Below are 11097 nucleotides of genomic sequence, written 5' to 3'. Positions count from 1 at the left end.
CACCTGCGCTTAACCCGCTGCGCTACAGCCCGACTCCCCAGAGGCCATGTTTTATCCCAGCTGGGCCCACTGGCTTAGGCTGGTGGCCAGAACAGAGGTGAGGGGTAGGTGGACCCCGAGCCCACAATAACCTTGCTGCCTCCAATACCAGGAGAGAGGGGTGGATTATAGGCTCCGGGCAGAGGGACACAAGATGCCTGGTTGGCTGTAATCCTTCAGAATCTCAGGTGTGTGAGGTGGGACATCAGAAAGTCATGCCCTGCCTCTCAGGATGGCCCAGGAGAGGCACGTGGCCTTACTGGACAGCCAGGCTGCAGATGTGACCAGGCCCCTCCTCCAGCTGCTCAGAGCTCAGGACCAGGAGGCCCAGGGACCCTGAGGCTGTGCATCCCAGGGCTAAGCCCCATTCCAAAGCGCTGAGCTAACCCAGGCAAGAGACTCCTCACAGTGGAGCCTCAGGCCAGTTCTGCCCAGGGAAAGCAGGCTCAGTCCCCAGCCCCAGGGCGGTCTCGCCCCCAGGCATCTGGTGAGCATTCAGCTTGTGCGGGAGGGGAGGGGAGGGGAGGGGAGGGGCGGAAGCCTGGCTTCCAGCAGAGATGTTGGGGCAGCAGGGTCCTGAGCTTGCAAGGTAATTACAGCAGTTTGTGTTAATCAGAAGCACCAAGCTTTTCCGGGCATCCAGTTCCTGGATGCTTCTGGAACCCCCCACACGCATGTCTGGTGTCTGTCTTCAGCGGAGGGATTCCATTTTTTTGGTTAGTAATTTAGTATTGATTTACAAGATCATAGATAACAGGGGTATAACTCCACACATTCCCACCTCAGGAGTATTGGGCTCCCAGCTCCCTCATATGGAACCACCATTGTTTCCCCAAGGTCACAGATATGCGTTGACTACATATATTTAAAAAAAAATTTTTTTAAATTGTATTATTATTATTTTAGTTTTTTTTATTTATGTATTTATTCCCTTTTGTTGCCCTTGTTGTTTTATTGTTATAGTTATTGGTGTCGTTGTTGGATAGGACAGAGAGAAATGGAGAGAGGAGGGGAAGACAGAGAGGGGGAGAGACAGACATATTTTTAAATTTATTTATTTATTTATTTACCCTTTTGTTGCCCTTGTTGTCGTTTTGTTATTGTTGTAGTTATTATTGTTGTTGCTATTGATGTCGTCATTGTTGGACAGGACAGAGAGACATGGAGAGAGGAGGGGGAGACAGAGAGGGGGAGAGAAAGACAGACACCTGCAGACCTGCTTCACCGCCTGTGAGGCGACTCCCCTGCAGGTGGGGAGCCGGGGGCTCCAACTGGGATCCTTACGCCGCCGGTCCTTGCGCTTTGCGCCACGTGCGCTTCACCCACTGCGCTACCGCCTGACTCCCATATTTTTAAATTTTTTATTCACTTCTATGGCATTGTCTGCACTCCCTTTCTAAGCTATGCCTAAGCCTATGGCTACTCCCCAAGTCCTTCCTTTTTAATCTTCCCTGTCAGTATGGAATGCGGCAACTGACTTGCTCAGGTGTTCTCCAGATTCTCTTCCCTTTCAGTGACGGTATAAAAACAAAGGTTCCTCATCACCAGTATTCTGGGTCCTGATGGAATTGGGGTTCAGAGCCCTCTGGTCATCTTCCCCCTAACATTTCCCCCCCTCTGGCAGTATGAACCAAAATTCCTACTTTTTAGTTTCTGTTCATTAATCATTTTGTCCTGCTTTGTACCGAATACCTTTTAGCCACCAAGTTGAAGGTGCTAACATGACACCATCCTGACTTCCCTGGGCCGATGACCTCACCCATGTGTCCTGGCGCCCCACCTCCCCACTAGGGACAGACAGACACAGGCTGTGGGTGTGGATCCACCTGCCAACGCCCATGTCCAGCGGAGAAGCCATGACAGAAGCCAGAACTCCCACCTGCTGCTCCCCAGAAAGAATTTTGGTCTGTACTCCCAGAGGGGGAGAAATGTCAGGGGAAGATGCCCAGAGGGCTCTGAACCCCAACTCCATCAGGACCCTGAGAGAGAGGAGGAAAGAAGGAGGCCATTTGGATGGAGTAACAGGTGTCGGTGTGACTTGGAAAGGAAAAGAAGACGGAGACAAAAATGGAAAAAAATGGACAAATAACTAGAAATATAGGCAGACAGTTGTAGGAATGATAGTCAGCCCATATCTGCAACTTAGGAGAACTGCTGTAGCTTCCAATGGAGGGACTGGGGATCCAGAACTCTGGTGGTGGGAACAGAATGAAGTTGTACCCTTGTTATGTTATAATTTTATAAATCAATATTAAATCACTAATAAAATTGATTTTTTTTCATTATCGCCACCAGCATTATCTCTGGGGCTCAGTGCCTACACTATGAATCCACTGCATCTGGTGGCCATTTTTCCCATTTGTTTCTTCTTCATTTTTTCTGTGCTAGGACAGAGAGAAATTGAGTGGGGAGAGGGAGGGGAGCTAGAGATGAAGAGAGACAGAGACGCCTGCAGACTCCAGACTTTAACCCAGAGAGCAACACCGTCACACTGGTGTGACCGTTCAGACTCCATCCGAGGTGACCTCATCCCTGTGACCTCAGACCCAGAGAGAAGGTCACAGGCTAATGTCCGCTGCCTGCCTGGCCTGTGAGTCCCAGAATGCACCTGGACCGCCGTGAGAGCAACGGAATTGACCGAGCCACGGACAGAGCTGCAGCAAACGGCTGTTCCAAGCCCCACACTGGCCCCAGGGGCAGGGGGTCCCGGTGCCCAAACGCTCCGAGGCCATCAGGAGACCCGCTCGCAGCACATGGAGACAGTGTTCCAGCTAACTCACCCAGCGGGAGCTGCCTGCAAACAGGAAGTTCAAGGGAAGCTGGTCTTTTGGGAAGAGATGAGTCTGGACAAAACATGGGAGGAATATAGGGGATCCCCTGGACTTCTAAATAGGGGTTTGCATCCTTTGGACCCCCAGCCTGGGACTGGAGGGCGGAAGACCGGCACAGGGAGGAAAACTGGAGGAAGTAGGTGTGTGGAAGGCCGGTCTTCACGGGCAGGGCAGGGCAGGGCAGGGCAGGGCAGGGCAGGGTTCAGCCTTCAGGACCTCACAGCTGCCGCTCAGCTGTGGATGAGTCAGGGCTGGAGGCCCAAGGTTAAAGAGGCGACAGCTTGGCTGTGTGGCCCCCTTACCCCCTGGGCCTGCGGTGGCTCTGTGCCCCACGAGGAGGGTTTGTCTCCAAGCTGGAGCTGCAGATGGGTTTCTGTGTTGCCTCTGTCACGGAATCACTTTGTCCTCTTCCTTAAAACCAAGGTGGCTGGCCAAGTCGCTGTGAATCTCGAGCCAAGTTCTCTGCAGATGAGGACACAGCCCCTGGAACCTTCTCTGCTTCCCGGGCTGAAATACTCCCTCGGGTGAGATTGTGAGGCGGATACTGGAGCAGCGTGGGAGTTGGGGGTTCAGCCACTGGGGGGGGGCTTTCAGGGTCTTTGGGCTCAGCGCTTGTGCTCTCCCCGTAGTCACAGGGACAGCCAGACCCCAGCTCTTTTTTTTTTATTGTTATAGTTATTATTGGTGTTGTTATTGATGCTGTCGTTGGATAGGACAGAGAGAAATGGAGAGAGGAGGGGAAGACAGAGAGGGGGAGAGAAAGACAGACACCTGCAGACCAGCTTCACCGCCTGTGAAGTGACTCCCCTGCAGGTGGGGAGCCGGGGGGGGGGGGCTTGAACCGGGATCCTTATGCCAGTCCTTGCGCTTCGCGCCACGTGCGCTCAACCCGCTGCACTACCGCCCGACTCCCACCTGAGCTCTTCTCTCTCTCTGTCTCTCTCTGTGTGTAGGGCAGTGTTTGTAAGTTAACCAGCATTTGAAGCTTAGTTAACAAGCTCCCAACTGCTCTTTCTGAATACGGAAACTGAAATGAGACCGAGTTGGAAGAAGTCATGAAGAGCCAAGCTGAGGGACACACTGGCCATGCTCAGGTGGGGTCACTGCCCCCACAGTGGGTGTTTTCCCTTTGTGGTGACACCCCAGGAGGAGGTGAGAAGGTGCGTCTTGGGCTCCCCGTCCCTGATGCCTTGTGGCACCCAGAGGAACCTTCCGGGGGGGAGGTGAACTTCTGGAAGGGCCGTTTTCTTCGTATTTCTGGAAACTATGTCCAATCAGCTCAAGTAGCACGCGGCTGCTCGGAGCAGAGCTCCAGGGAGAGTCCTCCAGTATTGAACAGCGAGCATTACAGAACGTTCCGGAAAGATTCAAGGGTGAGTCAGTGGGTCCCTTTCCCTCTCACCTGTCACACCCTCACAGCCGGGAGAAAAAGGCCGGTGCTTGATGCCGAGCAATCAGTGGCCTGAGGGTGGTGTTTGCTAGTCACACTGCACATGGACATCACATGGGGGAGTCCCCCACCCCCAGACAGACAGACAGACAGACACACACACACACACACACACACACACACACACACTCTAATGGTCTGGTGCCAGCACATCTGCAGGCAGCAAAGCTTCAGGGAACTCACTGTCAAGGTCAGATTGGTTTGGGGCTGCTGACAGGGGTGACTTGAAGGGCACCGAGGACAGAAAAGTACTAACTAACCACCTGTGCATGGATGTACTCTTCACAGAGTCAAAAGAGGGAGTCAGCAGGTGACTGCGTGAAGGAGTGATGAGGCGCAGGGTCCGTGGAGGACAGTGTGCAGTCTGGAGCACAGTGCACGGAGCTGGAGGGATGTGCTAAGTGAACAAGGAAAAGAGCTGGAAGATCCCACCAGGTGGTTTCACTCACATGAGGAACGTCGAGCACGCACACAGAATTTTTCTTTTATCATTATTATTGTCACTGGGATTGTCACCGGGGCTCAGCGCCTGCATAATGAACCCACTGCTCCCAGAGGCCATTTTTCCTCCCTTCCTCTTGCTTTTTTTCTCTTTTTGATAGAAACGGAAGGAAACTGAAAGGGAAGGGGAGATAGAGAGGGAGAGAGACAGAGACACCTGCAGCCCCGCTGCGCCGCTCGTGAAGCTTCTCCCCTGCAGGTGGGGATTAGGGGCTTGAACCCGGATCTTTGCACATGCGATTATGTGCGCTTTATAGGATGTCCTACCACTAGGCCCCAGGAATACAGATCCCCAAAGCCTGGTGCTCCCAACCTCCTTTCCAAACAAGAACATGATTACAGTGACTTAATTACCAGCCCCCCCCACACACATACCTTGTCCACGTGATTAGCGATCTCTATCAATCGTTGCTTCACTCTTTCCAGGTCTTTCCCTTGTCTCTGAAACTTAACAATGTCAAATGTCAGCATCAACAGCAGCAAGGGAGTCTATCAAACCTCAGCCAGCCCGCTCCTGCTAATGTCTTTGGCTTCTCCAGTCATCCAGGACCCTCCCTGGGGTTTCAGTGAACCCAGTTCCCACCCAGCTGAGTCATTTCCCAGCCAGGGACTTTCTGAAACTCCCTGAGCTTTGCCCAAGCCAAGTGCTCCTAGGACAGTAACTTCTGCAATTTTTCCAAGCTCAGAAAGGATGAAGGTGGTGACACATTTTGGCAAGAGGAGACAAGACAACTGGAAGGCGTTCTGGGGCCATTTCTCATCTCATCAGATGGATTTTATCTTCCCCAGAAATGTCCTCTACACTTCTGTTTTTTTAAATTAAACTGTAAAAGTAATGGGAGTTCATGGCAACGGGTCAAACACCGCAAAGGAGGGTGGAGAGACAGTTAATGAGACCCACCTCGCCTCTGATCGACCCTTCCAGAATGGGAAGGGTTTTTCTAAGAAACTGTCAAATCTGTTGCCTGCAGATAGGAATGTTGCCTGCTGAATGACTCTATGAGAACATCTCACTGAATTCAGAATATGTAGCGATGGCGAGGCATGACTACAGCGAAGCTAATTGAAAGCTGATTAAAATCAATTAAAAGAGGAAAAAAAGCGGAAATAATCTGCAGTCGGTCCTCAGAAGGCTCCTCAGCTGTGTGGCTCCTGCCCTCATCCATTCATTTGCCCATTTTGGTTTAGAACTTATGGGTCATTTTAAAAGTCAAACTTTCCCCCCACAATGTTTTAGGAGACGTTCTAGAGAGTTAGTTACTAACTCTCCCGGGTGGAGAGTTAGTTACAGAGCAGCTCCCAATGCTCCTTTCCTGGCCATTGTTGCTGTTATTCTGTAAGATCAGATACACTTAGCATGTGAGGGTTTATACTAAGTAGCTTACTCTCTGACCCAGCTCATAAGGGAGAGCTTCACTATAGCAAGCACTAACTAAGCTCTGGACACTGTCTTTACCCTGCCACTGATTTATTATTATTATTTTTTGTTAGAGGGAGAGAGGATGAAAGAGAGAGGGGGAGGGGGTGCAGGGAGAGGAAGAGAGGAGATGGGGGGGGAGAGAGAGAGAGAGAGAGAGGGAGAGAGAGGAGCACCATAGCTTCCTTCAATGTGATAACAGTTAGATTCAAACCTGAGTTAAACACAAGTGAAACAGCTTCTGTCAGCCCTTTACTTTTTCTTAATTTTTAGAAAGACTTTATTGACGGGGTGGGTGGGTGGTGGTGCATCTGCTTGAGCACACATGTTACAATGTGCAAGGACGCAGGTTTAAGTTCCCAGCTCCCATCTGCAGGGGAAGCTTCATGAGCGATGAAGCAGGTCTGCAGGTGTCTGTCCCTCTCTATCTCCCCCTCCTCTCAATGTCTGGCTGTCTCTCTCCATCCAATAAATAAAGATAATTAAAATTAAAAAAACTTTATTTATTGTGGTCCAGGAGGTGGCGCAGTGGATAAATAAAACATTAGACTCTCAAGCATTAGGTCCTGAGTTCAATCCTGGGCAGCACATGTACCCTGGTTCTTTTTGTCATCTCCTCCTATCTTTCTCAGAAATAAATAAAATCTTAAAGAAAAAACTGTTTATTTTATCTGATAGAACAGAGAGAAATTGAGAGGGGGAGAGAGGGAGAGAGAGACAGAGAGACACCTGCAGCTCTGCCTGCTTCACCACTTGTGAAGCTTTCCCCCTGCAGGTGGGGACCAGGGGCTCAAACCTGGGTCCTTGCACACTGTGATGCACCTGGCTCTTTGCTTTATTTTTTCTAACCACCAGTCCCAAGGGGTATCAGGACCTCCTCACCTCTCGGTTGTCTGCCACGATCACCAGCTCCACATACTTAGTCATTCTGAGGGTCTCTCTTTTCTGCTGTCAAAAGCAAACACAGATTTGATGAGAACTTTGCCCATGTGTCTTTCACCACCGAGACTCTCCCGTCCTCGACTTCACCAGCTTCCATCTCTCCCAGCCTTCTGGTTCACCTCTCCACCCTGACAAGCTCCTGAACCTTGAGAGCTTGTTTGGAGGTTCTAGCAGGGGAGCACAGCTACTCATATACCCTCGACCAGGCCGTCCTCTTTCACCAAGTGCACAGCTTCAGGAGGGACGCACATGGGGCGTGAGGGAGGAAGGGGACACCCGCCTAGCCAGTCAGATCAGCCGAGTCAACCCTGGCATCAATGGGGTGACAGGTGTCGCAGCCAGATCACCCTCACGTCCCCTGACAAGCTCTTGAGAACCTTCTCTGTGTGAGTGGTCAGCATCCACTCCCACCGAGGAGCAGAGGGAATAAAAAAAGAAAAAGCCTGGGATTCATCACCAGAGAAAAGCGATTTGGTTAGAGTGGCAAGGAGAGAAGAGGGCATCTGTGCGTGAGGGTTGGAGGCAGGGCTGGGAGGGACCGGATGACTGGCCGCAGCAGTCTGAACTCTCTTTCAAATTAAAGTAGCCTCTGAAGTGGGTTACGTTTAATCAGATTTCCTCGAGAAAACAGTCACACTCTTCTGGGAGAATCCCAAAGGCACCTTTTTTTTTGAAGGAGAAAACAAAATCACACATAGCGGGTGGTCTCCAAAAGCAAAACATTCAACACAAAAAACACACACACACAAAGCCTCCTGCCTCTTCCTCAACCAGAGGCCGCTGAAAGGGGGTTGGGGTGGGGTCTCGAGTCCTTCTGACTGTCCCCCTCCTGAGGTGGGGTGAGCTAATGTGGGTCTCAGATTCACCACTGAGGCTTACACACTCTCACCATAGTCTCAGACAAAAGCAGAAGAGGCCAAGCTGCGGTGTGACTCAGATTTTCAAACACAGAGTCCTCGGGGAACATCTTTACACAACCCACTGCCATCTGTCTGGGATCTTCCTAACAGATGGTCCTGTCCTAGCTGTGTCTCTGCCTGTCACCCAGCCGGGCTGAGTCATGGGATTAGGCGGGAACATCTGGAAGCCCTTATGGAGGAGACAGAAAGTTCATCATCCATTCCCCAGCCTCCCACCAACCAGCACAGCCCTGCTGGAGGAGCTGATAGAGGCCTAGAAGGAAGAAGACGGGCCCTGGTGCTACCCCCCCATGCACACTTACCCCCCTGGTTCCTTCTCAGAGTCTGATGAGCCTGGCCCCTCGCCCCACCCCTGGAGGTGTGAATGAAGCCCAGGTCTCTCCTTCCCCACGATTCTCTCTACAACTGGGCAGAAGTCAGAGCTCTAGGGATGAAAAATAAATGGGGGGCACACAGTGCTAAACCCAAGGACCAGTGTAAGGACCTCGGTTCAAGCCCCCGGAGGAACCCCACCTAAGAGGAAGGAGGTTTCAAAAGCAGCAAAGGAGGTCTGTAGGTGCCTCTCTGTCTCCCCTCTTCTCTCAATTTCTCTCTGTCCTGTTCAATAAAAGATGGAAAAAATGGTTGTTAGGATCAGTGCATGTGCCGAGCCCCAGCGATAGCCCCAGAGGCAATAATAATAATAATAATAATAATAATAATAATAATAATAAATAAACGAACCCCCCACTGTTGGGGGCTTGCTTTGCTTGCTGAGACATTCACACCTTTCTGCAGTGCGGACAGGGGTCTCCCAGCTCTCCAGTGCTTGGGATTCAGATGACCCCAGAGAAGAGGAGTAATCAGTGGCTGTTTCCAAGTGGCCTTGGCTGGACTGTGAGCAAGTACACAGCTCCGGAGAAGGAAAACAAACACGCAAACACGATTTCCCTGTCTCCACAGTTTCTGGAGCAGTGCACATTTCCTCATGAATGCAGAGTTCTGCAAACTCAGAGAACAGCCTGACCACAGTGCCACTGGGGGCAGGGCTGGCTCTGGGCTGCCGCTCATCCCCCCACCCCCCCAGTCAGCTGTGCACACAGAGAGGCTCATGTTACCGCCCCAGCATCTCCACCCAGCTCAGCTGTCCAGGAGAGAGAGACAGAGAGAGGGAAAAGCAGAGGATTAAATTAAAAAAATTGATTTAAAAAAATCTACTGAGCAAATTTGAAAATGGTTGCTTGGTTGAATATTTATGGGGTGGTAGCTATAAACAAAAGGTCTTCCCCAAAACACACACACACACACACACACACACACACACACACACACACACACACACACACACAGGCTGTAAACAAGAACTCGTGACATGGCGTGGGGGAAACTCAAGTTATAAATTGAGGGCTGGCAACATAGCTCACTTGGATAGTACACTGCTTTGCTCTGTGTGCGACCCAGTTTCAAACCAGCTCCCGGGGGGCTGGGTGGTGGTGCACATGTTACAGTGACCAAGGACCTGGGTTCGAGTCCCTGGCCAACACCTGCAGAGGGAAAGCTTTGCAAGTGGTGAAGCAGGGCTGCAGGTGTCTCTCTGTCTCTCTCTCCCTCATTATCTCTCCCTTCCTCTCAATTTCTTTCTGTCTCTAGCCAATAATAAATAAAGATAATAATAATAAAAAACCCCCAGCTTTTACTACACTCGAAGAGGCTCTCTCTCATTCCACAAACAGCCCTGGAGGTTCTAGTGCTGGGCACCGTGTTGGGCGCTGGCACCAGAGGGGAGGTGGAGAACCCCAGGCCCACCCCACGTGCTAGCACATTCCAGCAGGGCCATGGGAGAAGGCAGAGGACGCAGGACCCTGGAGACAAAGTGCCGTCTGTGAACTACGGGACGGGGGTGTCAGGATGGATGGGTCAGGCTTGCTGAGGCCTCAGGGCAGTAAGGTGAGGAGGGAGTCACAGGTAGGGTGACAGCACTGCATAGTCCTGAGCTGGGTGGTGGTGTCCTGTGAGACAGGCAAGGAGGGGAGGAAGCTCCAGGAATGTGCAGGTCCCCAAGGACTGGCAAAGAGGGCATCTGACAATGCAAGGCCCTTGGGAGCCCTTGAATGTGAGCTATGATGATGATGACGACGACGCCGTATTAAGGAATGAACCCAGGGCCTTGCACACATGAGGGCCACAGCTCAACAGCCTCCCCCAACTCCACTTTTTCATTCTTTAGTTTTTAGAGAGGGTTGGGATATGGGGGGAAGAGGAGAGAGAAGAGACAGCACAGCACTGTCCCACCACCCATGGAGCCTCCCCAGTACCATCTCTGTCTCTCTGTCTCTTTCTCTCCCTCCCTCCCTCCCTCTCTCTCTTAAACATTTTTATTTATTTATTATTGGATAGAGGCAAAGAAAAATTGAGAGGGGAGGAGGAGGGAGAGAGGGAGAGAGACAGAGAGACACCTGCAGCCCTGCTTCACCACTCACAAAGCTTTCCCTCTGCAGGTGGGGACAAGGGGCTTGAACCTGGGTCCTTGCGCCCAGTAATGTGAGCGCTTAACTGGGTGTGCCACCGCATAAACAAGTGTCAAACAAGGGCCTGTGCAGAGCAAGGATCAGATTAGCAGGTGACACAGACCTGTGGGTGCAGATGCAAGAGAATCAAAGCCTTCTCGGAAGGAAAGGAAGTGAACAGAAATCAGGAAAGCCCTCAGCCCTCAGCCCTCAGCCCTCAGCCCTCAGCCCTCAGCCCTCAGTCCTCAGCGCTCAGTCCAAAGCCCACAGCCTACCAGAGATGCTCCATCTCATCCTGCCTGTATCTCCATCCTGGTCACCTTGTCAGCTACTTTACTGTAAAGATGTTACCATGCAGAGGTGGTGGCTGAGCTCAGAGCCAGTCATGGAAGGCAGGGATATAGGACAGTGCACCCAGCTCTACTGGGGAGAGGTCGAGGGCTGCCCTGCAGAGGTGTTGGGCACTGAGAGTTCTGTAGGGGACAAGGGACAGGGGACAAGGACAGCCCAG

General features: G+C 51.6%; 1 protein-coding gene across 1 annotated transcript in view; it reads right to left on the bottom strand.

The window, feature by feature from the left end:
- The window catches only part of ADAM12 (ADAM metallopeptidase domain 12), a 253987-nt gene that overhangs the window by 80212 nt on the left and 162678 nt on the right, over positions 1–11097 (bottom strand). Inside the window, 2 exon segments of the mRNA XM_060171088.1 lie at positions 5197–5268; positions 7121–7186. Of these exon segments, the coding sequence (XP_060027071.1) occupies positions 5197–5268; positions 7121–7186 (138 nt within the window).

Source organism: Erinaceus europaeus, chromosome 14 (genome assembly GCF_950295315.1).
Source record: "Erinaceus europaeus chromosome 14, mEriEur2.1, whole genome shotgun sequence".
Lineage (NCBI taxonomy): Eukaryota > Metazoa > Chordata > Mammalia > Eulipotyphla > Erinaceidae > Erinaceus > Erinaceus europaeus.
The sequence above is the reverse complement of the archived record's forward strand: the minus strand, read 5'-3'. Positions and strand labels throughout refer to the sequence as shown.